The 27,061-nt window shown below is 42.7% G+C and overlaps 2 protein-coding genes across 12 annotated transcripts; one reads left to right on the forward strand and one right to left on the reverse strand.

Moving 5' to 3' along the window:
• Positions 1-3: 3 nt before the first annotated feature.
• On the reverse strand, positions 4-24,082 carry LOC137129803 (immunoglobulin superfamily DCC subclass member 3-like). Of its 9 annotated transcripts, none has more exons than XM_067509092.1 (17): positions 23,944-24,079; positions 22,889-23,006; positions 22,678-22,781; positions 19,407-19,472; positions 18,779-19,084; positions 18,537-18,681; positions 18,272-18,402; positions 18,035-18,172; positions 17,791-17,949; positions 11,277-11,442; positions 10,686-10,936; positions 9,941-10,105; positions 9,497-9,685; positions 9,094-9,201; positions 8,891-9,014; positions 8,731-8,821; positions 4-8,464 (listed from the first exon to the last, which is right to left on the reverse strand). In XM_067509092.1, the coding sequence occupies exons 3-17, from the start codon at positions 22,736-22,738 to the stop codon at positions 8,348-8,350; spliced, it is 2,217 nt and encodes a 738-aa protein (XP_067365193.1). In that variant the 5' UTR covers positions 22,739-22,781; positions 22,889-23,006; positions 23,944-24,079; the 3' UTR covers positions 4-8,347. The 9 variants fall into 9 exon arrangements, with proteins under 9 accessions (XP_067365193.1, XP_067365192.1, XP_067365194.1 ...); XM_067509091.1 differs by having other exon boundaries at positions 23,892-24,030; XM_067509093.1 differs by lacking the exon at positions 22,889-23,006 and having other exon boundaries at positions 23,944-24,082.
• polr3glb (RNA polymerase III subunit GL b) lies at positions 23,410-26,252 on the forward strand. Of its 3 annotated transcripts, none has more exons than XM_067509106.1 (8): positions 23,410-23,586; positions 23,872-24,066; positions 24,151-24,280; positions 24,395-24,463; positions 24,622-24,678; positions 24,781-24,854; positions 24,939-25,061; positions 25,944-26,252. In XM_067509106.1, the coding sequence occupies exons 2-8, from the start codon at positions 23,926-23,928 to the stop codon at positions 26,028-26,030; spliced, it is 681 nt and encodes a 226-aa protein (XP_067365207.1). In that variant the 5' UTR covers positions 23,410-23,586; positions 23,872-23,925; the 3' UTR covers positions 26,031-26,252. The 3 variants fall into 3 exon arrangements, with proteins under 3 accessions (XP_067365207.1, XP_067365206.1, XP_067365208.1); XM_067509105.1 differs by having other exon boundaries at positions 23,412-23,586; positions 24,760-24,854; XM_067509107.1 differs by lacking the exon at positions 23,410-23,586 and having other exon boundaries at positions 23,944-24,066; positions 24,760-24,854.
• Positions 26,253-27,061: the final 809 nt, after the last annotated feature.

The raw sequence follows: 27,061 nt of genomic DNA on the forward strand, positions 1-27,061 counted from the left end.
AAATTACAAGTTTTTTACTTCAGCTTTATTTGGTCTGCATGTGTTGAAACATCAGGGACAAGAAAAGTAAACTCTTCAAATGGAGAAACATGTTACAAAAATTCCACTTTTCAAATATAAAAGGATATAAGTGTAAAACTGATGGTTCCAACCAAACTTAAAATTAAATAAACTTAACTCTGAAAATTTGCTGTTTCCTTCATCTCCATCTGTTCTGTTTAAAGCTTAACAAGCTTTTCATATTTTTTATGACACTAACCAAAATAAAATGTTTGGAGAGAAAAGAAATCAGTAATATTAAAGCATCACTTTTCTCATTGGTTCTAGCCTTCGGTCAATAAAATTTCTATGTCTTTTTTTTAATTTCTACAGTGTGTGGACAGCACGAGGCAGGAAGAGGCACAGAGATCAACTGTGTAGAATATAGCTGAGAAGTCACATGTATGGCTTGTTATGGCTAATGTCCATTTTAAAAATACAACTTAAGAATGGAGATGAATCCCTCTCTACCTTCAACACATTTCTCAAATCCTAAATTTTAACATCATTCAACTACCAATAAATGTAATCAGAAATGGTAAATCAATATAAAAAACAGGAAACTAGAGGTAAAATGGTAATACATATAATATTATTAGCAATAATCAATAAAAATGGTTTATATTTTGGCAGAATTTCCTCGTCACTGCCAAATGGGAGCAAAAAAATGAGAATGAACTAAAATTAGAACAGCCAAAATTATTACAAACATTTCACTTGGTTCTGGTTTTAATAGACACTGGGCTCCTTTTAGAGCAGACAAAAAAGCAAGCAGATCTCACCTGGCATGACCTTTGACCCTGAGGACAGTCTGAGAAGTTTACACGTGACTTAGAGGGTACTCGACATGATGTGAAACTTGGAATGACATGAAACCCAATCTGAGCGACAAACCTAATGTGGGACATACCATGACTGTGTTTTAGTAAGACTTGACTCCTGTGATTTGCTATGATAATGTGTGTGGTGATCGGCTACTCATATTTTAAAAGCAAAAGATGGAAAATTAAATTTGGCTCAATTTGCCCGAAATCCCAGGTTACCCGATGTTACACTACATGACTTGAGACTAAAGTTTCTGAGTTTCATTTAAGTGAGTCAAAATCAGAACTTATACTGTGACTGGAGGTGACTTTCTGCGACTAGGTCAAGCTTCCAAGGCTTACTGAAGAAACTCACCATGACTCAGTGAGATTCAAAGAAATGAGACATAAATTTTAAGTTGACGTAACTAAGTGTACTTTTAAGTGATTCAAGCCACTGCAATATAACAACCGTGACCTGTTGTTGACATGATCATCTTCCCAGATTGTGGCAGCAAAATTAGTTTTTAAATCCAACAGAGAAGTTTAAAAAAACATTTAGTTCATAAAGTCTAAAGATTTTAATCAGATCAATAAAAGTCTGGGAGACTTTTATTTTAACATCCCACTCCCAGCGCCTTTTGGGTCCTCAAGGTCTCATGTCTTGAGGTCACTGTCAGAATCAGAGAAAAAAGCTGTAAAGACATTCTACCACAAACTGTACACACAGATTCTCTGTGGCTCATAACACAAACAACTGCATTATACTTCAGAATAGTAAGTGAGCTTTTGGTCACAGTGTTTCTATCTAATTATTTGGCTGTTTAAACTCATCCTGATACACAGAGCTCCTTAGGTTATAGTATATGAAAATATAATTTTGCCTTTCCCAACATGAAAATCTAAAATATAAAATGTGTCAGCAAATATTTCTTTAGGGTTGTTTGTTCCTAGGAACATGAAGGAATGGTGAAAAACTTCTTTGGACATTGGTTAGCTGCTTTTTAAAGAATATTTGGAAGTTTGCCTGAAACTCTACAGAAAGCTGCTACATGCTGTTCATCTACAAAAAAGACATTAAAAACATCAGAGGTCATGTTAAATATGGCTGACAAGGCAGCAGACAACTGCAGGCAGGATGTCCACAGTGTCTAAACTTTCTTGTTTCACCTGTTGGAGCTGGTTTCTGGACTGTTAAAGACCCGACGACTGACTACAGCCTCTGCTATAGAAGCCTGGGTTAGGTCCCTGGAGTGTTAAGGGTCAAAAATACACATGGATATCTAGAATGTAGCGCTAGAATCTAACACCTCTAACACATCTTCACATCAGATGAAAACATAATAAATTTCCAAATTTAGTGAGTAGTTACTTTTGAAATCATTTTGTGGTAAATTACTATTAATTAATCAGACTCTAAAACACAGATTCTATTTCCTATGTTGCTTGCCCTCTGGCTGTAGCATAATGAACCAATCCCTGCGGCTGTAGCTCAGTTGGTAATGCAATTGACCATTGACACAGGGTCAATGGTTCAATCCCCGCTCCTGGCTACAAGTCGAAGTGTCCTTGGGCAAGACATTGAACCCCAAGTTGCTCCCGGTGGGTGAGCACTTTGCATGGCAGCCACCGCCATTGGTGTGTGAGTGTGTGTGTGTGTGTGTGAATGGGTTATTGGGAAGCAGCATTGTAAAGCGCTTTGGATAAAAGCGCTATATAAGCGACTATTTACCATTTACCATTTACCATTTACCTGCGCGCCCACGCCAACTGAAGCAGTATAGACCACACCTGCCAGTGTTACTTTATCACTCCCATGGTGCGCTCAATTACGTTCGCAATCACACCATAAGAGAGCAGCGACTGTAGCACTTCTTCCCTAATTTTCTTTTAGCCTTGTGCCAACTAAAGAGCAATTCTTTCTAAAGTGCAAATATGTCCCATAAAGAACGAAGCAGCAGCAGCACCTCGGGTGGCGATGACGACGGCGGGAGCAAAGCTAAGAAAGGCGGGGTCAGGATCTGCGGCTCTTGTCACGTTGGCTACATCGAACCCGGTGACCTTTACCCCCGCTGCCTTGACTGCTTGGGGACAGAACACACGGGCCTCGCTCTCACGAGTGGGCTTCCTGCATGTTCTGCAGGGTTCTCCCTGAGGACACCCTACACTCCCAGACTGATTTTTTATTTGAAGCCCCGGAGCAGTATTGGGTTCTGAATAATGTTCTTGACATTACTGAGCAACATCTATAGGAGCCTGGGTCGGACGACTCCGCCTCCGCATATCACGGCTCCCATTCAGGCTCCCCCCAGCTCCCCCCAGCTCCCCCCTCTCCCACCTGCGGGGCTGGAGCAGCGCCCTCCGAGCTACCCTCTACGCCGTAGCTCTGAATCATATACGCTGGTCCCCACCATTGTCCAGCTTTTGCAAGAGCTTTGAGACATCATTAAGATCGGCAGAGCCCGTGATGATCTTTCTGCGCCAGAGGATGCCGCGTTGCCACTCCAGGAAGCCGCCTTTGGCCGCTATAACCCGGGGCGAGCATCCCAGCCTGTCCCTACCTGGCCGCTATTCCCTACATTAGCCGCCTACATGCACGGATCTGCCAATGTGCTAGCGAAACTAAAAGCTCCAGTTTCCACCTTTGCTCCTATCACTAAGGTGAAAGGTCTTAATGACAATGGCTTTGGTGTAACCTCAGAGCCGGCCAACGCCCCGCTCCACCCTCTCCTAAGGATGCCTTGAGGGCCCGTGTCACTGACCGCTCACATCAGTTCACTTTTCAGTTGGCAGCTAATAACATCTTCGTTTTAGCTAACGTTGTCTCCAAGCTAACACTGCTACCTGATGCTCTTCCCGGCAAATACGCCGAAGATATCAGCAAGTTTTCCAGCACCATCCTCGCCATGAGTACCCCAATAGCGATCGCTATGGCGCGCTTCTCGGCATGGCAAACTATGATCGCGAGGAATGTCTGGCTTCATCTTTCCTCCTTCCCAGAGGCCGTCAGGAAGGATATACTGGAGGGACCCATCAGCCCTGATGGTCTGTTTGGTCCCCACTTTCAGCACCTCGTTAAAGAGATGCAGACGGCTTCAGAAGAATCGGAGAAAATTCACCACCATGTCATGGCTCCCTCCCACTCCGCCGTGATTTTTCTCACAACCAACTTCATCAGCGGCGGCCGCTTCTCTACCTCCTCCACCTGCCCCCCCAGGCAGCAGCATCACATCGCAGACTTGCCAAGCCTCGCAAGTTGGCTTTTTTATGGTCTCGCCCTCCGGCGGAGCCTCCCCGGAAGCAGAGGAGATTCTGACAGGTTGGGGGGGGAGAGGTGTGATTTAATTGTTCTTTGTTCTAAATGTGGTTGTTCTGTTTGTTTTTACAATAAAACTGAACATCTCCTAGAGGGCAAAGCTTCCTATAACCAGAATACCCCAGGGTTTTCACACCCAGCAGTGTCTGTGTCCAACATGTCTCCCACTCACAGCCCGCTCAATGTTAGCCGCCGTGCTAACTTTATGATCCGGCTAGTTCCTGCTAAGCAGCACACTTTCTCTCTTGAGCTCCATACAACGTCCCTCCCTGCTGGCACACTTGCTAGCGGTGGGGGAACATTCCACACCAGCTTACGAGCCCTCCGGGGCGTGCCCGCCTAGCTGTTCGGCTACGGCTGGGGCTTCCCCAATGGAAAACCACCCCCTCCCGTCCTCCCAGCGTCCCTTTTGCATAGGGCCCCCCCATGGGCTGCCCAGGCCCCAATTCCCCGAGCAGTAGCGGAAAGGGCCGAACGTTGGCTAGCTGCCACTATAGCAGACGAACGCCGTCCGCTGTCACACCCGTTTTCGGAACGTTACCATCAGTGGAGGCAACTGTGTTGGACATATGGATGGACAGAATAATACGGAAGGGTTATTCTCTCCAGATTGCAACACCCCCGCCGAGCTTCGAGGGGATCCTGGAAACCCGGCATTCATCCCCAGCCCAGATGAAAGCTCTTTCGTCAGAACTGTCCGATCTCCTGTGGGAAAGGGCCATCAGCGTGATCCTGCCGATGGAGGAAAACCAGGGTTTTTAGCCTCGCTACTTCCTGGTTCCCATGAAGTCTGGGGAAATTAGACCAATTTTGGATCTATCTTTTCTGAATCACTTCATGGTGGTCCACCGCTTCCATATGTTAACGACGGCCTCGGTTCTCCAGAGTGTGCGGACTGGCTATCCTCGGTGGACCTAAAGGAAGCATATTTTCACATTCCTTTCGCCATGCAACACAGAAAGCTCGAGCTCGAGATTTCCACCCCCTTGGGGCGGATGCATCCACCACTTCCTCCAATGTAGCAAAGTGGTCATCTTAGAAGGGGCGTGCCTGCCCCTTCATGCCCTCTTCCTCAGGTTCTGTCTTTTCTTCAGGCCCTCGTGGACAGAGGCTTATCAGCACTCAGCACTGTGAAGACCTATGCCGCTGGTGATCTCCTCATGTCATGAGGGATTTGCAGACAGGTCTGTTTTCAGTCCCCCCCTGCTAAAACGTTTCTTAAGGGTGTGAGGCGGCAGCGGCCCCTTTTTTGCCCCCTGGCCCTCCCTTGGGATCTTTCTCTGGTCCTCTGTGCCTTGCCGGCTTCCCCATTTGAGCCACTGGACCAGGTTCCCCTCATGCTCCTGTCATGGAACCATGAAGAGAGTGAGTGACCTCTCTGCCCTTTCAGTCTCCCCGGAGTGTCTCTCAATTCGTGGGGATCTCAGTCTGGCTGTTCTCAGACCTAATCCTGCTTTCATGCCCAAGTGCATTTCTAGTTCTTTTAGGTCGAGAGTCATAACCTTGGAACGTTTCTGCACACCTCCTCACACTTCTGAGGAGCACGCCTCCTCTCATCCGCTGTTCCCAGTGCGTGCTTTGTCCTACAATGTGAAACACAGATCTATTTGAAACACAGGTCTATACGCCGTTCCGAGCGCCTTTTTGTGCACTACAGGGAAGGCTCTGCCGGGCTTCCTCTTTCCGCTCAGCACCTGTCCCACTGGCTGTGTGAAGCCATTTTTCAAGCATACAAATCCTCTGGGGCCCAGCCACCAGAGGGCATCGGTGCACACTCCACTAGGGGAATAGCTTCCTCTGTGGCACTGCTCAGAGGGACTTCAGTTGGCGTTAGCGCGCAGGGATCGGTTCATTATGCTACAGCCAGAGGGCTGCGCAACATAGTCATGGAATCTGGGGTTACAATACGTAACCATCGTTCTTATCCCTGCCCTGATAGTAGTGTATCTCTGCACTACCCACTGCTAATGACCTGGATCAGGTGTGCTCAGTCAGTCAGAAGCTGAAAGATATCATCTCAGATGAGGTGGATTGGGGAAGCACAAAGCAATGTAGTATATTCAAACTGATTAACCGAACAAACCTGATACAGGTAATTAGCAATGGGTACATTGTAAAACAAGCAGGGTTGGGAATCCATGCTCTAGAAGACCCCCAGTAGATTATTGTACCCAAAAAGCTGACATCTAGAGTATCTTTTGCTGGTTCTTCTTTTCATGAAGGTCTGAAGCAGGTTTCTGGACTGTTAAAGGTTTTGTACTTGGCAATTTAATATCTGCTGCAAGAGGCTGGCATCTTGAAGCTAGGATCTAAAGCTAATTTTTGGACTACTGAAGTTAAAAACTAAGGTCTATTGTTGGACTCGAGATGCTGAATTAGAGCAGATTACTCAGATCTAGGAGCAGGTTTCTATGCTGTGGAAACTTTGAAGTTGACTCTAGAAACCTACAAACTCCACAAGCTTTTAAGATCCTTTAATCTATATTCTGTAGAAGATTTTTGTACTTTAAATGCTACACTACCAGATCCTGTTTTGGTTGGTTTGCAGCTGAAGATCACGTATGGGGTAAAGTGAATAGGTTCTTGGGTCTGTGAAACAGAACTGGAGGAAGTTTTTGAAGTTAGACAGGTAGTGCCAGTCAAGAGTCAAAGTAAAGAGAGTTTAGACCATTTATCTTCTGTCAGCTTCTCTTTGAAGACAGCTACGACAGACAGGTCTATCTTCTTGGTGACGATCAGGCACAGGACTTGAGCATTGGTACAAAAAAGTAAAAAAAAAAAATGGCAAAGGGGCCCTGAAGGAGCCTTTTGGTTTTGAGGTTAGCTTGACCAGCAGCTGGAGGTTCAGGCATTTGGCACCAAGCCCATAGTAGCTGTCTTTGGAGGTAGTTTTATGAAGAATTCATAGGAGAGGAAGGGAGCGGGAGATACCCAGCTGACTGTCAGCCTCCTCTACATCCTGAACTCAGCCAAACACTAAGGCCCAATCCCAATTTATAGTTTATAGTTTATAGTTGCCCCTTCTTTTCAAGTGTGCCTTTGTTTCGAGTGGTTGAATAAGTTCCCTATGAACCCTAAATATCGTCAGAGCCAAATGGGTCGTCTCACTTTCTGATGAGTCCCATACATAGGGACACGTTTGTGACACTGTTCACGTTTTTAATCTATGCATGCCAATGTTACTGGAGGTGGGAGCAAATCGGCCCGTACTGCTTTCTAGTGGCAAAAGGCAATAAAAAAACTGATTAAATTCAATATAACATTAAAATATGAATGTGAAGAGGCAGGACTGTCTTACACTAACACTTATTTTATTAGTTACCATTAGATGCTAGTTTCGTAACTGCTGTATTGACATCAGGTGAATTAATAATAGCAATTTTTGTGTGAATTTGTTCAGAAAAGGGACTTAAAACAAGAAACAACATTAAACTAGGGTAATTGAGAGAAATATGGAGAAATACAGACATTTATTCCTAAGCCTAAAAACTCTCAGTCTACCCCTGAAAATCCTCTATTTGAAGGCCTACATACACCTACTACTTTACCCCACTTCATCCTAGCCCCTGGCTGCTAAAGTGAATTGGGACTCCCCTACACACCCCTGAACGTGAGCCAAGCAGGAATTGGGATTGGGCCTTAAAGGCTAAAACAAGACGACAGAAGGCTTCCTCTACTAGCACCTGCTGACCAGAGAAACTAAAAATCCCTTTGGCTTTGGGGTTCAGGCCACCTCACATGTGAACCAACAGCTCAGGTGGGTGCTCTGAAAACCCGATCTCTGGTCAGACTGGTGGAAGGCTTCGTCATCATCATTTCAACAAACCTGGCACCATTGGTGACAAACTCAAACTGAATAAAATATTTTGGTTTAGCAGAAAACTGCTAAAGCTGTCAGCATCTGACACCAAAGGAAATGACCAGAGCAGTTTCTAATAAACTCTGGTTTCAAAGATCAGAAGATTTCAGCTTTGGTTTCAGTCTCATCATGAATTGGAATTGCAGCAAGTGGACATCTGAACTCTGTGGAGGGTTTTGTGGTGCTAACTTTTGGGTCTCCTTGGTGTCAGATGCTATGTGGATGCTCCTCTCATTAACTCAATAATCTGTAACTCTAATCTTAGTGGTTCGTAGTGGCTGCAGCGACTGTAAGGCAGTCAGGAGCAGAGGAGGTGACACAGGCTGGCGCTCAGGTGGAGGGGGAAGGTAAGGAGAAGGAGGTGGTACTGGTGGAGCCTTTGCCAAGCTGGACAGGTGGAGTTGGTTCAGCCATGACCATCAGTGGAGCAGGAGCGGAGTCACATCTCTGTGGACAGAGCAGACAGGAGAGCCCTTTCATCAAAACCGTTCATGTCATAATGTTTTAAATAAACAGAAGTTTCGAAGGACTCTGAATCATTTACTTGTTATTGTCATGGCACAGTGTGGTTACCATGGATCAAACGTCATAATTAAGTTGTTCGTTAACCTTCTTTATAATTACCACTGTCAACAATTATAGTAGGTATCAAAATTCAGAGGACATTAATCTGGTCTTCACTGGAGCTGGACACTGAGCTTCAGGTGTGTTACCTGGCTGAGTTCAATGCTCTCCGGTGTGTAATTTTTAGGTCCTCTCAGGGTGAGAGAGGTCTCCCAGCTCTCTTGTTTCCTGCAGAACAAACTGATAACAAAGCAGCATTAGACAATGATGATGAAGATGATGAGAAAGTGAGGATGGTGAAGGTCTTACCTGCGTCTGTACCCTAGCAGCACAAAAAGCAGGCAGCAGAGGACACACGCAAAGCCGCTGTGGACTCCAATCAGCAGTGTTGACACCGAACTATCAGAGTGTTCACAGTTACAGCTCGGCCCAACTGAGACACACAGAAGGTCAGGGGTCAGAGGTTGGGGCTTAGACAGAAGTCAAGTGTCAGTTGTCAGAGGGCTTCCTACCTGAAGCAGAGTTTCCTCCCTGTTCCAGAGACACAAGGCGGCGGTTTGACGGACTGTCTCCATTTCCATTAAAGGCCACCAACTGGATCTCATAAACGGCTGCCGGCTCTGCACCAAACCCAAAACATGAACATATTTTTATATTATTATTTCTTATTAATCTGTGTTCTCTTTAACTCTAAAATAGAGGCTCAAAACAATAAATAACTGTGAAAATAACATGTGTAAATAACATAAAGTTGCACTTGAAAATGTAAGCACTTATTTTGCAGGTGTAACATTTTTTTAATTTTTCCAGTTTAGCACAAAGACTGGAAGCAGTGGGAAACTTTTAGCATTTGTGGCGTTAATGCCCTAATCTGCTCCCAGCTTTGCTGAAACTGGTACTCCCTGTATAACTGACCAAGGTGGGAGATGGTGTGGGTGTTGATGTGTGCTGGGAAGGTCTCGTGCCCCTGGATGTTTGGGTTTGAAACCCCACGATACTCCAATCTGAAGCCCTCCAGTTTCCCTGGCTTATTGGTCAGCTCCCAGTACACCTGCATGGTCGTCTTGTTGAGGACTTTAGTGAAGAAACTGGGAACACTGGGAACTGTTGGACAGATGGGGAGATAATGGTAAACATCACAGTGGTGGTAGAAATACACAGTACTCAGGTAGTACAAGTACTCAACAATTACCTGAAAATGCTTAAACTGAAGGGAAATTTCTTTTTAATGTGAATCTTTTTTCTTTTAAAGCAAAGTGAAATATTAGCTGTAACATTTCCTGACATCAAACAGTTTCTTATGACTTAAATCTGGACGTCTCAGTTCAAAGCTGAATCCTGCTCTTCACTCTGTCTTACCTCCTCCCAGGGTGGTGGCAGTGATGGTGCTGGACTGCTGGCTGCCCCCCAGAGCAGAGTATGCCCTCAGGTAAATGGAGTAGGTGGTGGCTGCCTCCAGGTTGTTGAAGTCGTGTTTAAAGGTGGTTTTACTGACGGCCTCCTGCAGCTCTGCACTGTCTGGCTCTGGGCAGGATAAAGATTAAAGATCAGAGAAACTAGACCTGAGAACATTTTCAGTGATTCTCTGAAGTTTGAGTCATGAACTCTAAGAAGAAGGACGTAAAGCTCAACAACCAAAACATCAACGATCATCTCTTGTTTTACTACATTTGTTTATACCTCGGAGAAACTTGAATGAATGAAGAAACGTGATTTTTTTTTTTTTGCTATGTCATAACTTTTACTTTTGTGTAGGGAACACTGCACATGTGTAATGTGCATAAAATAAGTTATCTTAAAACGTTTGGTATGAAAGTTGGTTCCTGCAGGTCTGGTGTCTGTGTTTTACAAGATTCAATAGTCTCTGAAAAAAAAATAGACACATTGGCATCACGAAATGGTGCAGGAGGACTGAGGCTCAATGGGTAGATCATCAGGCCGGTGTGCAGAAGTCTGCAGGATTAAATCCCACCCCATGTACCAGGTGTGTCCTTGAGCAAGACACTCTGCTAAATACCCAGTTGCCCCCTGTTCCCCACAGGGTTAAATGCTCAGTAATGTCTCCAGTAAAGGGACAGATTTTCTGTATAGCTGTAAACCTCACCTCCCAGACGTCTGATGTGCAGGACGTATCCAATGATCTGCCTACTGACGTGCTCAGCCGGCTGATCCCAAGTGAGCTGGAGGCTGCCCGAGCTGAGTGCCATGGCTTTGAGACCGGAGGGGGCTTCAGGCAGTTCTGGCCCCTGGCTGATGGCGAGACGAGCGCTGGCTTGGTTGGTGCCAGCACTGTTCTCACCAATGCACTGATAAATGGCCTCGTCCTCAGTGGTAATGCGAGTAATGGCGAGTGTCCTGCAGGGGGAACACAGAAATAAGATACTTAGTTTCTTTCTACCACATCCAAATACTCAGAAACAGACAGAAATAAATTTTCTCAGAACTTTCTCAGACTGTCTCCATCAGGATCAGCTATATGGGAATAGACCTCTTCTTATTTCTTTAAACATTTGGACCAGTTTAAACCAGCTTTAAATTTACTTTGCTGTTAATGCAGGGTGGAGATGTATTACTAAATGTATTCAGTTAAAGTTGGTACTATGTTTAAATCTGATAAATTCTCATTCTGACTTTATGGAAGTTGTTTTATTCAGTTTTACTTTTTCAGATGAACAAACTGCATCTGTGTTCTTACGTGTTGCCATTGGCGAGTTTGACATTGCTGCTGGGTGTTAGCAGTTTGCCATTCTTCAGCCAGATGAGGTGTGGCTCGGGAACACCGGACGCCATGCAGCTGAATACTGCGCTGCTTCCTGCTGGTCTGGAAACAGACTGGGGCAACTGCATGAACTCTGGAGGAGCTGCAGGGACACAGAAAATGGGAATGTCAGCATTTAATCTCCCAGCATCTGAACTTGTAAATATGAGTTGCTCTGAGAGAAATTAAACACAATTTTTCTTCTTTACGCTGAAGGGAAAAGCTCTGCTCTCATAAATCTATGGCCACACTCCTGAGAATCAGTTCGATCAAAGTCCAAGTAACTTTTCCTCATTTGTTCACGTAGTTTAGACTCCCCCTTGTCCTTCTGTCAGCAACTGAATCAAATGGCACTCTAGGGAGATGAATGGAATAGCAGCAATTTTTCACTCAAGCTTACCAATAAATCCTAGACCTAAACATAGTTATAACTCATTTGAGAACCTTTCACACCCAAACTGGAAAACTCAAAAACCACTATTATTTGTTATCGTGTACCATCCTCCAGTCCCTTATTCAGTTTTTGATAGAATTTTCCGACTTTCTCATTTAGCGCTTAGTACAGATAACATCATCATAGTGGGTGACTTTAACATATATGTAGATGCTGACAGTAACTGCCTCAGCACTTCGTTTAATTCATTATTAGATTCAATTGGTTTTTACCAAAATGTAAATAAACCCACTCACTGTTTTAGTCACAGCTTAGACCTTGTCCTTACGTAAGGAATTGAAACTGATAATTTAACAATATTTCCTCATAACTCGCTTCTGTCTGACCATTTTCTAATAACATTTGGATTTACAATAAAGGACTATACAGCAGTTGGGGAAAAAAATCCACTATAGCAGATGCTTAAGTGGAAAAGCTGTGAACAAATTTAAAGAAATGATTCTTTCATCATTTGCTTCACCATATGTTAATACAATGGAAAGTAGCCACCTTAATGTTACTCCTGCACAAGTTGATTATCTTGTTGACAATTCTGCAGCCTCAATACGTTCAATAGTCGATAGTGTTGCCCCTCTGAAAAAGAAAGGCAGTAAACCAGAAGAGGCTCCATGGTATAGTCCGCAAACATGCAACTTAAAACAGGCAACACGAAAGTTAGAAAGGAAGTGGCGTTCCAGAAATTTAGAAGAATCTCATTTAGCCTGGAAAAATAGTTTAAAAATCTCTCCGTGATGCCAGAACAACATATTATTCATTATTAATAGAAGAAAACAAGAACAACCCCCGGTTTCTGTTCAGCACTCTGCCCAGGCTGAATAAGAGCCATAGTTCTGTTGAGCCTAGTATTCCCTTAACTCTAAGCAGCAATGACTTCATGACTTTCTTTATAAATAAAATTGTAGCTATTAGAAAAAGAATTGACCAGATCCTCCCCCCAAATATTATAGATAGATCCTCATGTACAACAGTGCTAGAATAATCAATAAGGCCCCAATCCCTCTTAGACTGTTTTTTACCCAAAGATCTTGCTGAGCTAACGTCAATTATTATCTCATCTAAACCAACAACCTGTCTGCTAGACCCTACTAAACTGCTCAAGGAAGCTTTACCCTTAATAAATAAGTTCGTATTAGATATCATTAATCGATCTTTAGAAACAGGATATGTACCACAGGCCTATAAGGTAGTAATAAGGTAATAATAATAAATTGCACCTATAAGGTGTAATTAAACCACTACTTAAAAAACCCTGTCTTGACCCAGGTGTTTTAGCCAATTACAGACCAATAACTAATCTCCCCTTGATTTCTAAAATCCTTGAAAAGTAGTCGCAAAACAATTATGTGACCACCTTTACAGAAATTATTTGTATAAAGACTTAGTACAGAAACATCACTGGTAAAAGTCACCAACGATCTTCTCATGGCATCAGATAATGGGGTAGTCTCTATACTTGTTCTGTTACATCTTAGTGCTGCATTCGATACCATTGATCACAACATTTTATTACAGAGACTGGAACATGAAATTGGGATTAAAGGAACTGCACTAGGTTGGTTTAAATCTTATCTATCTGATAGATTTCAATTTGTTCATGTTAATGATGAACCCTCCATGCACACAAAGGTTAGCTATGGAGTTCAACAAGGCTCTGTGTTAGGACCAATACTTTTTACTTTATATACGTCTCCTTTAGGCAAAAGCCTTCTTCCACCTACGGAAGAAGGCTGTCAAAAGCATCCTGTCAAAAGCATCCTGTCTCAAAGTGATCGAAAAACTACTCCATGCATGTGTTACTTCTAGCTTGGACTACTGCAATTCCCTACTTTCAGGATGTCCCAGTAACTCCCTAAAGAGGCTGCAATTAATCAAAATGCTGCAGCAAGAGTGCTGACTGGAATAAGCAAGAGAGATCATATTTCAACTTCACTATCTTCTCTCCATTGGCTTCCCATTAAATTTAGAATAGAATTTAAAACCCTGCTTCTTACATATAAAGCTCTGAATGGTCAGGCTCCATCATATATAGAAGACCTCATAGCACCATAGCAACTCAGTAGACCACTTCAGTCTCAGAATGCAGGCCTACTTGTGGTTTCCAGAATGGGAGGCAGAGCCTTTAGCTATCAAGCTTCTCTCCTGTGGAACCAGCTCCCAGTTCTGATTCAGGAAGCAGATACCATCTCTACTTTTAAGTCTAGGCTTAAAATCTTCCTCTTTGATAAAGCTTATACTTAGTTATAGTTATGCTGCTATAGGTTTAGACTGCTGGGGACCCCCCTCCTCTTGTCCGTCTCTCCTGTCCTCTCATCCCACAATTGTCAGTACTGTATAACATAAATGTTTTGTCTTTATTTACCCGCAGTTATGTTTGTTGTACTCTGTCTCCCTCTCTCTGTCCCTTTCTGCAGGTGTCCCCGGGCTTTGAAGCTGTGTGTTTTCTAGTTTGCAGCTACCTGACCTACTACGTCCCCCCTACGTCCCACTCACCCCAGCCGGTCAAGGCAGATGGCTGCCCACCCATAGCATGGTTCTGCTGGAGGTTTCTTCCGTTAAAAGGGAGTTTTTCCTCTCCCCTGTTGACTAGGGCTTTCTCAAGGGGGAATTGTTGGGTTCTCTCTATACATCTTTATAGTCTTGACTTTATTCTGTAAAGTGCCTTGAGATGATTTGAGATGTTGTGAATTACTATATAAATAAAGTTGAATTGAATTGAATTGAATTAAAACCTGTTCTGCTGCTCTGTCAGAACAAATCTGTTTAAAGGGCAACTTCATCAATTTATAACTTTCTTCCTTTGGCTTTAGTTTAGTGTAAATGTGTATCAATTCTTTTTAAGTTCCCTCTGCTTCTAGCTAAAAAAAACCTTTTTAGCTCACTTGGAGGAGTTTTTTATTATTAGGAGTTCAGATTATGTAGTCTGGAGGAGCTCAGGAAAAGCAGGTTGACTATAATTGCAACCTGCATAGTAATCTACAGAGCAATGAGATGACATAATCTGAATTGAAGGTTGCTCCAAGCGATGTCATCTGGAGGGATTTTTCAGCTAGAAGTAGGGAGAAAATCGGATATAGGGAAGTCAGAGGGAATTTTAATGGTTTGTATGTCCATGTAAAATAACCAAAAGAAGCAAATTCAAAGTCAGTGAAGATGTCCTTTAAATGAGTCTGGTTTACCTTTGCTATGGAAAAAAAAAAAGTTCAGTGTTTTGTGAGTAAAGTCACACACAGTGTCTGCGCAGGCTGCAGAGTGAAATAAAGATATGACTTGTACCAAGAGTCTTTATCACTTACACAGCCTTTGACAGTTTTACATTACATTTTTTACATACATACTAACAAGGTCAGAAAGAATCAGGACAAGCAGACAGTTGTTAATTAACAGAATAGGAGGTAGGACATAATATGGGAGTGACACAAATAACCACACACACACACACACACACACACACACACACACACACACACACACACACACACACACACACACTCCGTCTGTTCTCATCAGACAGACAAGTGCTGTCTCGCCTCCATGCAGTCCGTCTCCATGGCAACTCAGAGACCATATACACACTCATGGGGCGAGTCAGAGGTCAGAGGAGTGGGGATGAATAAGCCTTTTATCAGTATAAGAGCTGGGGGTGGTCATTAAGGGAGAAATAAAGTTGATTTGTAAAAAGAAAGACTTATACATGTCAAGTTCAAGAGCAGAACCCACAAAGTGTCAGTTTGACGTTGGATTTTTTCATTCATGTTTTATTTCAACCAAATTTAAATTCACTTGTGTGTTACAGGCTTTCAAGGAAATGACCGAACAATCATAGTTTTTAAGTTTAATTTTATTTAAATTTAATTATCAAATTATGGCTGATGAGCTTATTTATTTTGTTTTTTAATTTTCTCATGTCAAAAATGCTGTTTAGAAGTATTTTTCAGGGTAGTATGGTTTTCCAACTATTTCCCTATATGTAGGGAACATTTCCAATAACCAATAAATAATAAATAAATAACCAAAAAGGAGTCAATATTAATATTAAAAAGATCATTGTTTAAGAGACTTCTGTTAATGACCATTAACATCAAACTGCATGTTGATTTTTATATATTATTAAAAAGCTTTAATCCTTTTAAAGTGTTTCTGAGATGTCTTTAAATCAACAATTAATTAAAATCCATGTAAATATTCAGCTTTTGACTTTAACCTTATTCTGACTTTGTCCATCAAGTTCAAACGGAAGTGATTCACAAACTGATGATCCACATAAAATAAAATCAATCTCAACCAAAAGTTTTATTTGATTTATAATAAGGATTGGTAATCTTTAACGTTTTTTTTCCACTAAGATTCCAAGAAACACATTAATGATTTGTGTAATTTAGGCTGGTGAGAGTTTTCATGACTTCAATCATCAGATCATTTAGAACGTGTCTGTTGATAAATAAAGTCCCATTAAAGAAAATAAAATGACAGAGCAAATAAAGGAAAATTAAAAATATTTAAAACGATGGAGAAAGCAAAATGATGTTTGGTCCTCATGTGTGTTTGTAAGTCAGACGGGGACAGATGGAGGATAAAGTCCTCATTGTGAAGTGGGACTCTTCACATGGTAATCCATATTCTAATGAAGCTCCCACACAAACGCACAATGAGCCTGTTTGATGACCTGACCTGACCTCTGACCTATAACCCACCTCCCCACTCTGTCACCTCCTCTGTCTGAGCTGCAGCTGGAATTAAGAGGAGACAAAACAAACACACTCAAAGCATCTTCACACAATCTTTACAAAGTTATGATGAAGATGAATTAATTAAAATGGAATTAAAGAAGAAGATTTTGTTTTTTTCAGTGGAAACAGAAGGTTCTGGAAAGATGGAGAAGAGATAGAAATAGATAAGGGAGCACAAGGAGAAGGAGGTGACAGGAGGAGAAGGAACACCAGCAAAGCAAAGAAGGGAGAAGGGAATTCTACTATTTCTGTATGGGTTAGGGGTCCGAGGTCGGGTGAAGAGCCTGACAAGTGTTGACAGTCAAACACATAAATCTGATCCAGCTGATTCCTGTGGAAATCATGTTTTACTTCAGAGTGATGTTGAAGCCGCCACTTCCACTCCCATAATCTGATGGTTTGACTAAATAAGCAACTCATCTCAAATTGTGTGACTCTCAACTTGTGTGTAACTCTCAACTTGTGTGGACAGGACTAAAGACAATCTTCTTCATCTCCTCATTCTGCATCTTACAAAAGACATTTTCCCCTCAGCACATCATACAGGAATTTATTTTACTAAGATTTTTATACTAAGAGATATCTATTTATATGTGTGTGTGTGTGTGCGCGCATGCGTGTGTGAATGATTGATTCTTGAATGATTAGCTGAATAAAAACTGTGGCTCATTAAACTACGTTTTAATGTAACAAAGACAGCAGACTTCACCCCATGCATTGTTTGAGATGTTCATGACAGAAACTTCCTGGGTGTTTATAATCCTTTTTAATAAACTGGGTTTTCCATAAACTGTTCTTTTCTTAGTAATACACTATATTGCCAAAATAAATCACCGAAATAAATTAATTCAGGTGCACAAAGCAAGGTCCATAAAGACATGGATGAGTGAGTTTGGTGTGGAAGAACTTGACTGGCCTGCACAGAGTCCTGACATCAACCCGATAGAACACCTTTGGGATGAATTAGAGCGAAGACTGCGAGCACTGTGTATTATGTATTTCATAAACACACTCCTAAACCTTGTGGAAAGCCTTCCCAGAAGAGTTGAAGCTGTTATAGCTGCAAAGGGTGGGCCGATGTCATATTAAACCCTATGGATTAAGAATGGGATGTCACTAAAGTTCATATGGGTCTAAAGGCAAGTGAGCAAATACTTTTGGCAATATAGTGTATGTATTGTTTAACTGAGTCCTGAATATTCTACATGACTCAGAGCCTCTGTTCGAAATCTAATGTTTTAGTGTTGGTGAGATGTTGCAGTTCTGTTACCTTGTACTTCAAGGCGTCCAAGTGCAGTTCTCCTAGACCTGCTGCCTGGCCTGTTTGCTGAACACACATAAACTCCTGAATGCTGCAGAGTGGCATCAGAGATCATCAGGTTCCCTGTTCCCAGAACCTGGACCCCCTCCACCCCAATGGACCGGCCATCTGAGGGACAGGAACACAGAAAGGTGAGTCGGACATATCAGGTACGATTAGGGAGGGAGTGGGTGTTTATTGTGGGAGATGTTACCAAGACGACTCCAAGACACAATCGGGCGGGGGTTTCCAGTTGCGATGCACTCCAGGATGGCAGTTTGGTGAACGTTGATGGTGAGGTTCTGAGGGCCGGACAGGATGACGGGCTCTCGGTAGATCCTGGACCCTGCAACTGGACCAGGAAAGACCAGAAACCATATAAGACCTGAAGGGTCTACAAGGGAAACATGAAGCTCTATGGGGGTGTTCTTTGCCCTTAGTCCAGTCTTACCAGTGACGGACAACCGAGCTTTGTGGCTGTACCGGGTGTTGGCGATATTTGAGGCGACACAGCGAAACAAGCCGCTGTCTTTCTGTTGAACGCCAGTGATCTGGAGCACGCCGTTGGGAAGCAGAGTGTACCTGTACAAACAATAAACACACCATAAATGCACCGTAAGGACGGATTAAGTTTTGAGGATGGTCCACCCCAAAGACCATGAGGTGTGGCTCAAAGCATCCGACACAGGTTGGACACATGCGTGCTAGAAACATACCGAGGGTCATCGGTGCTCAGTGGGTGTTGGTCTCTTTGCCAGGTAATATTGGCCTCTGGGATTCCATGTACCCGACAGGTGAGTCTGGCCACACCCCCTTCGTCCACTGCCACAGACTCAGGATGAGACAGGAACTTGGGAAGGGCTGGGGGGAGAAGGGGAGGTTGGTCAGTACACAACAAGAAGGTTTGCCTATATGGTTTCTGAACATTTTAACTTTATTTCAGGTCTGGGAGACTCACATGCAAGCTGGACCCGGGCCTTGCGACTGATCAGCATGCCATAACGGTTCTGTGCGGCACAGTCGTACTCTCCTGCATCAGTCTCATTCTGTTCTCGTCTCTTGGAGAAATTCCTGATGACTAGTGTTCCATTAGCCAGCACTGTTGCCCTGACACCGGTCACCACAGGAACACCATTTCGTCTCCAGGTGATGGAAATAGGCTCCTCCCCCTGTACCTTGCAGTCCAGCATCAGGGGGCGGTCCCTTACAGCAATGATATCACCTGGCTCTTTGATGAACGCTAGTTCTGAGGCTCCACCCACACCTGAGAAGGAGATAGGTGATGAAAAAACAAAAGGTTCACATTTCCCTGGAACTAGCAGGAATTGAAAAACTGTTTGAGCTACAGCTGCACAAACACAGGAATCATTATAGATGTGTGATATTCAGAGAAGTACCAGAGATGCGATGATGTTAGTGGCTGAATGTTTCATTTGATAATGTTTTATTTCAGTCGGTCTGATTCAGTGAATGAATTCGAGTCTCAGAAAGTTTAATCTAACTATCTGTATTTATATGTTTACGTCGTGTTTCTGCTTCATTCAGAGCGTCTGATTGTTCTCTTCAAAGTAAGAGGAAATACTCACATGAACATGAAATACTCACTGATGATGAGGAGGATGAAAGCGGTGATGATGATGATGATGATAAAGCTGTTGATGATCAACAACACATTAATTAAAAATTGACTGTGATTATAAACATGGAAAACCTCAGGGTTCACACACAGGTAACTTAGTGTATAATAAAGTACATTTTGTCTAAAACTCTGCTTATACTCATATTAAATCAAACTGTTTCGTATTTTTTTATTTAAAGCTCAGGTCCACTAATGACCCTCACCCCTGTCCTCACACCCTCAGATCAGAATAAGGAAAACTGTTTAAAAGTGAAAAAACCTTTATCAAATGGTTTCTTAAGTGGGCAGCAACGGTGGTGGATTGGTTAGCACGGCTGCTCACAGTAAGAAGGTTTGAATCTCCACCTGCAGGCTGCAGCCTTCTTTGTGGAGTTTGCATGTTCTCCCTATGCTTGTATGGGTTTCCCCCAGTTTTCTCCTACAGTCCAAAAACATGCATGTTAGGTTAATTAGCTGATAGTGAATCATCAGGTGGGTGGACCCCTCTTCTCACCCTGAACAGGATAAGAGATCACAGTCCAGAGTCTGAGTCCAGTCCCTACTCACAATAACTCACAGATCAAGTCATCAGGCTCCAGGTCAACCTTAAACTTTTGAAAGGCTTTGTGTATAAGACATACAGGAAACGCCAGAAATTGAAGTAGTAAAAACATCTGGGTCATATGCTTTGTGTTTTTGTGTGAATTTTCTGCATTCAATGTTTGTTTCCTAAACGTATGGATTCAATAAGCAAGTTTTTAAGAACATTTTACAAACAGAATCAAAGTTCAGGATTCTTGGTTGCGACAGAAAATGAGCTGATGAAACAAAAGGGAAAAAATAAGAACATGGGAACTTCTTCTTTTTGCTGCAGCACCAGTGAGGGTAGGGGTGAAGGGGATGAATGTGAAAAATATGACAATATAACGGCTTTGAGCTGGAAAATGCCAGAACACAGAAAAAGAAAAAACATAAAAAAACCTTTAACTTTCCTGACTCAGTGGCTCAATGAACGCGTCATCTCAACTTGAACTTGGTTGAGGTGATGTTCCCAGGATCCCCCCTCGCTCTATCACTCCCTGCTCCCCCCACCACACCCCCTCCCTACGTTGTCCGGGTCCCAGCTGGTCTCTGAGGTTGCTGTGGGAGGATACCAGACCACCCCCACACCTCCTCAGACCCTTCAACAACAACAACAGAAGTCTGAACCAGACATAACAGACCAGACATAACCCCCTCCCCCCCCCCAGAACCACTAAAACCAGAATCAGCAAACAAAGCCTGCTCGTCCTGCAGCTGCTTCGTTTGTTCAAGTCTGAGACGTTTTGTTCTTCGTTCCTTCTGATGTTCCAGATTCATAGTTTCAGTAGAAAGCTTCATCTGTGTGCTCATGACTTGGATGAGTGACACCTATCTCTGTGACCATGTCATTTGGACCCCACCTGGAACACCTGACGTCAGTGGTTTCTTTTCCAGTCCCTCCCAGCTGCATGTCGCTATATATGCGGCCATTTTACACCCGAAAAACATGTTTGAAGTTTACTAAATAAAGCCCCAAGATGGCATCACATTTGTCTTCACATATCTCTGGACCTGATCAGCGTTTATCATCCACAACTGAGCCATGAATCACTGGACACTGACTCTATCCTAGTCTAATCATGATCCACACTCTGGTACCAGAACTAAGCCACGGTCGCGCAACTCAGCGGATCCCACTCTAAGCTGAGCCGACCCGACATGGTTCTGATGGACCCAAAGAATTCATACCAGTTTGGTTATGCTTACTGTCTGGCTTTTAATATTGGTAGTGTGTTTTCTTGTGATTTGCTTCTCATTCCACCTGTCAGTCGTTCTCCCCGATGTGAATCAGCTTGTAGTGAAGGACTCTGTCCCTGCTGTACTGCTGGGACAGATTGCGTCTTTTGACAGTGGACCCACAGGGGCACAGGGACAGATTGATGGCCATAACATCTAAGATCACATGATCATGGAACAGGTGTCTCAGGCTGTAGGTCCAGGATTAGATCCACGTGCCTTCCCTCTGGGCCCTCATTACCAAATTGGAACAGACACCCCCCCCACACCCACTCTGACCTGCCCTCCAAATGCCTAAATTCCACCCCCATCCCATCCACCCCCAAGGCCTCTGCAGACCGCGACCTCAGCTCCTAAAGGTCATGAGAGTTTTAGTTCAAGATTACACCCCCCTATTGTCCCCCAACTTTGACCGTGAACTTCACGAATTTTATGACAATGACTCCCCTCACACACAGATGAAGTCAAACCACCCCAACATCAGAAAAAGACCCCCAGGCATATACAACAGAAGAAAACATCATCAGCAACACGACTCACGTTCAAAGTGATGATGAAGAAGAAGGTTCAGGCGTGAGAACTAAAGCTGAAACTGGCCCCTTTTCTAACCCCCAGCCCCCAAAGCAGGAGAGATGATTCTCTGGAGTTAAATAGTTAATTGGATCAATTAAGAAGCTGCTGAGTCACCTCCTGTTTATCAGATAATTAACAAGAAGAAACATGAAGAGTGACTCATCTGCTACACCCCCCACCCCCGTGCTCCCATCAACATGAATTAAACCAACAGTAAATGTGTTCTTATTTCTTTGAGACAAACTTCCCTGAACTAATCTCCTCCATCTGAACAAGCTCAATTCCAACATGTCAAAACTGAAACTCCATGCCTCTTCCTCTTTTCCTGCCTCAGTCTCCGAAAAAAAAACTCTTTAATCTGTTTGTACAATTTCAAACAACCAGTTTCTGCTATTGAGTCTTTCTTTTGTCTGCGAGTTTGTCTAAGGTTACAATCGGCAGCATCTCAGTGTGGATGATCACATCAAACACAAACGCACTGAAGAGGGTTTTCTCTCTAACTTGATTCCAGCTCTTCCTCATAATGACTTTGAGAGTTAAACACACAGTCTGAGTGCTGTATGAACATGAGCTGGTGAATATGCAGAGTCTGTACACACACTAACACACACACACACTAACACACACACACACACTAACACACACACACACACTAACACACACACACACACTAACACACACACACACACTAACACACACACACACACACACACACACACACACACACACACACACACACACACACGGGATTCAGTTCAGGTTTTGAGCTGAGAATCTGCAGCTCACAGCAGATTGTTGGTGTTTTGTGTGGATTCAATATGAGTAATAAAAGATAAATGTGTTCAGACCTGAGGAGCAGAGTCCCAGCAGAAGCAGCATCAATTTGATCCAGCTCCACATCACCTCCATGTCTCCGTCTAAATCCAAATCATCAGACTCAAACGTCTGTTACCTTTGAATGTTAATAAGAATAAAAGGATTAAAATAAAGGTGTCCTCCTTTTCCTCTTCGCTGTGATTAGTGATGAAGCTCTGAGCTGCTGAGCCTCTAAAGACCTACTTCAAACTGAGCCCACACTGACAGACAGATGGAGAGACAGGGGGTCTCAGGGGAGGGGAGGGTGCAGAAGGAGGCGCCGGGGGGTGATGGGGGGTTCACTGTTAAAGCCAATGTGGAGCTGATGAGTAAAAAGAGAGAGGGGGTAAGGATGGATGGAACAGTTTGAGAGCTGAGATGAAGGTTCTGCTCCTGTAGCACAGAGAGGTGTTTCTGGTATTTTGTCCATCCCAGTCTTTATCTGAGAGGATAAATCACAGAACCTGTTGTCAGTGTAACAACACAAATGAAACTGTCCCTTCCATGATAACTGAACATGATGTGGTTGATGATACAGGACAGGGGTTCCTAATAAACTGATCCCTCAGGTTGCGATCTGCTCAGCTGGAAACACAAAATAACCTCACTCAAAAAAACAAAACCTAAATGTAATTTATAAAACCGCTGTTATCCAGCGATACCTTAAGGGTTGAAACCTGCAGGGGGCGGTGGTTAGACTAAGCTAAATGTTACACGAGAGGAAGAAGAAGAAGAAGAAGAAGAAGAAGAAGAAGACGACCCACGACAAAATGGTGGTGGAGCAGTAAACAAACATGATTTCTTTTCAGCAAAGGAGAAGCGGTAACTGCTAAATGTCCCAGGAGAAAATATAAAGAGAATAACATGCTTCATCTGCAGAAACGTACATAAACGCACTGACGGTGAGGCAGTAGATAAACATGCTAACATGGGCTAATATATGCTAACAAAGGCTAACACAACTCCGAAACAGTTCAAGATTAAAACTCAACAGTTCAATAAAATAAAATGAAAACCGTGATTTTTGAGTTACTTGGCATCTGTATATAAAATATTTAGTATATCAAACAATCAGGCCAAAACATTTTGCTTTGTTACGTTCATATTTTTTGCATTTGGTCTAAATAACAAATGAAACTGCTTTAGTTCATTGCTAACGTTGTTCCAAACTCATGTCATGAATCCAGGCCACAGGTGTGCTTTTTACCTGTGAACTGTGGTTTCTTTTTTCTGCATTTTCTATGACGATCCAGACTCACCTCCGGTCAGCAGCGATGGCAGGTCGTGGTCGGAGGGCAATGTGTTTGAGTGTGGATTCAGTCGGTATTTCTAGAGGAGACAGTTTCCCTCCATCCATGCAGCAGCCCACTCCTCTGTACCCTGTAAGACCTGAACTCGCTGAGATGATTGGGACATCATTGCACTGTGGGACTTGTAGTCTAACATTAGGTGTATGTTTTGCTCAGGTGATGGAGCAGAAGCCCCTCCCCCTGACAGGTGGGGAGGAGGCAGAGTATATGTTGGCTCTAAAACAGGAGTTCAGAGGAGCCATAAGGAGTCTACCCTCCTTCATTCAGCCAGCTGCTACGCGCAGAGGTCAGAGGTCACACTACACACAAACCTGTCTTTTTGTATGTATGAGGACCCTCTTCATGCATTTTCCAGGCAATGGTTTTATTGTGAATGTCTGGTCCTGTGTTTTCTATGCAGATGTGGCACGGTACTCTGATAAATACCACACCAGTGAGCAGAGTGAGCGTCTGATGGACTGGAGTCCAGGTGAGACGCAGTGCTCAGCTGATATTGATTATTGTTTATCTGATGGAGCTGGCGAGTGTTGTTAGTCAGTGTTATTATTGTTACTGTAGTTTTGTTCTCAGGACAGAGATGTTATAATGAGACATTATTATCATCTGCGTGGAAATGTGTTGTTTCAGACTGGAGGAGATTTCCCAGAGAGCTCAAAGTCCATGTGAAGAAGCCTTGCAGAGAAGGTCAGTACACACAATAATTCACTGTAATCTAAATACTGGGATGATAAAGAATAGATGGAAAAAGGTTTTTTTGTCCTGTAGGTGTCTCCCTCTTGCTCACAGGGTCCAACAAAGTCCCATTGACTCAGAAGAAGAAGAGAGTCAAAGAAAAAGAAGAGGTGTTGCTGAAGCTGGAGGTGAGACCATCATCATAAAAAAACTGCATCCTGTAATGTAATAAATTTCCACCTTAACAAACATTTCCACCTTAACTGTGTCAGAGTCTGGAGAAGAAGGAGGAGCAGCAAAGCGAGGAGGAGGAGGAGGAAGGAGAGGAGAAGAAGAAGCAAGAGGAAGAGGAAGCCGAAGGAGAGGAGGAGTATGACGAGGAAGAGTTTGAGGAGGTGGGAGGATTTGTGTCTGGCTTTTATTTTGAAGAGCATACAGTACATACACTACACACTGCTGATTACCTGTGTTCAGTTAATTACAAGCTGGAAGGTACCATTTTAGATTTAGATTGAGATTATCCTTCATTGTCCCAGAGGGACAAATCATTGTGTACTTAGCAGTAACACTTAATCAAATCTGTGGTAATGAACATAGGGCGCTGAATGGCTGGAGGAACAAGTGAGTTATTAAGTCTGTTTTTCTTACATGTTGGCAGATTGTATCTGCGCTAAGCGCAGAAGCATCATTTGCACAATTAGCAATTTCCTGCAAACTTTAATCACACTGCAATCTGTTTGAGTAAAATCCAGTGAAACAAGAATAGAACATCTTTGAAAAATTATCAACATCAAAATTTGAAGTTTACAATTCATCCACTGATAGATGTGCAGGGGGAATTGATATCTTCCGACTTATGAATGACTTAACACACCTTATCCAGGTAAAATAAAGAGTGCAGGTTGGGGCAGGATTTGTATTTAAAGTTTAAAGTGTTGACTTAGCTTTAATTTCTGGTGGACTCCAGAAATTATACATTTTAAAATTATTCAGACATCAGCTGCTCCACATATAGCAACTGCACTTTAAACAGAGCCTTCATGATGCTGTCTCTGTCCAAATACTTATGGAACTCACTAATATAATTGGGTCATTAATCAGGTATTAATACCCAATAAGCTTGATAATGTAGTACTTAACATGTAATAAGGACAGACTAGTAACAGTAAATAAAATTGGTGATTATCATAGGAATCGTGTAGAACAGTTTAGCTACCGGATTTCATTTTTATCAGGAGTTAATAATCTGGTTATTGATGATGCTTTCTCTGCTTCAGGAGACAGACTACATCATGTCCTACTTTGATAATGGAGAAGACTTTGGAGGAGACAGTGACGACAACTTGGATGAGGCTATTTACTGAATACAATGTGTTGATTCCAAAGAGAATCCGTCCGGCAGCTGTTTTATCCTGACACAGACTCTGAAACAATATGATTTCAACCAGCACTACTGTTTCTGCAGAGATGTTTTTACACATTTTATATGAAGGTTTTATCTGTTTTTAAGTGTTTGTTGTGGGAAAATGTTTGACTTTGTGTCACACCTTCGTAAAAATAAACCGCTGTTGTAGTCAAACATGAAACATGATGATCAGAATTCTTTCACCTGCAGCAGGATGACTGGACATAGACATTAATACAACAGCTTAAGAAACAGGCTGAGACTTTCTCTGTCAGTGAAGTGTCAAACATAAGTTTATCCTGCTTCAGTCACATCTACAGGGATTTATATGTTTACATGTGAAGATTCACTACAGTGTCACTGCTCTTCAATTTGTTTTGTGAACTTTGTTCTTTGTTCAGAAACAAAGTAACTAAAAGAGAGGAAAAAGCAAAAATTCTGAGAGTGATTTAAACACAACAGAAGTAACTACATCAATGTGACACAAATATGTGAGTAAGTTATAAAACAATATAATATATATTAAGTGAAAATAATCTGGTGCTGATTCTGCTAAAGAGAACAATGAATGCACACTGACAGAGAAGAATGTGAATAACTTGTAACTCTACCATCTAGAAGTGGTTTTTAGGGTTTATATAAAATATGTATGTTTTTGGCAATTGAATTTGTGTGGGTTGGCCGTGGGTTCCTGCTGCCATATTAGACTAACATTATCTTCAAGCTTTAGTTCAAAGATCACGGAGACAGTTTTGTTGTTGAACTTAAGTAACATTGAAGCTTGTTAAAAAGAAATTGTGCATCAGTTTAATGTCTGAGGGGACAGTTATTAATTTTTTAAAGGATTCTACTCGGTTTAAGGTGGAATACTTGTAAACACAGTTTTTCTCAAGCTGCAAATGTGTGTGTTGCAAAATTCAATATTTTTTAAAACTTTACTATTCTCAGGTTACAGCATCTGGCCAAGCATTAGTCTAGCATATAGGCTGA

Source organism: Channa argus, chromosome 7 (genome assembly GCF_033026475.1).
Source record: "Channa argus isolate prfri chromosome 7, Channa argus male v1.0, whole genome shotgun sequence".
Taxonomy (NCBI): Eukaryota; Metazoa; Chordata; class Actinopteri; order Anabantiformes; family Channidae; genus Channa; species Channa argus.

What these genes read in the sequence shown, in the direction of transcription:
- LOC137129803 (XM_067509093.1), bottom strand. Translation starts at nt 22,738, where the DNA reads ATGGAGGTGATGTGGAGCTGGATCAAATTGATGCTGCTTCTGCTGGGA. An exon ending in CTGAGCACCGATGACCCTCG is followed by an intron (nt 18,403 to 18,536) that starts GTATGTTTCTAG and finishes TTGTTTGTACAG; the next exon opens with GTACACTCTGCTTCCCAACG. An exon ending in TGCCACCACCCTGGGAGGAG is followed by an intron (nt 9,686 to 9,940) that starts GTAAGACAGAGT and finishes TCTGTCCAACAG; the next exon opens with TTCCCAGTGTTCCCAGTTTC.
- polr3glb (XM_067509105.1), top strand. Translation starts at nt 23,926, where the DNA reads ATGACGATCCAGACTCACCTCCGGTCAGCAGCGATGGCAGGTCGTGGT. An exon ending in GAAGAAGCCTTGCAGAGAAG is followed by an intron (nt 24,679 to 24,759) that starts GTCAGTACACAC and finishes TTTGTCCTGTAG; the next exon opens with GTGTCTCCCTCTTGCTCACA. An exon ending in AGGTGTTGCTGAAGCTGGAG is followed by an intron (nt 24,855 to 24,938) that starts GTGAGACCATCA and finishes TAACTGTGTCAG; the next exon opens with AGTCTGGAGAAGAAGGAGGA.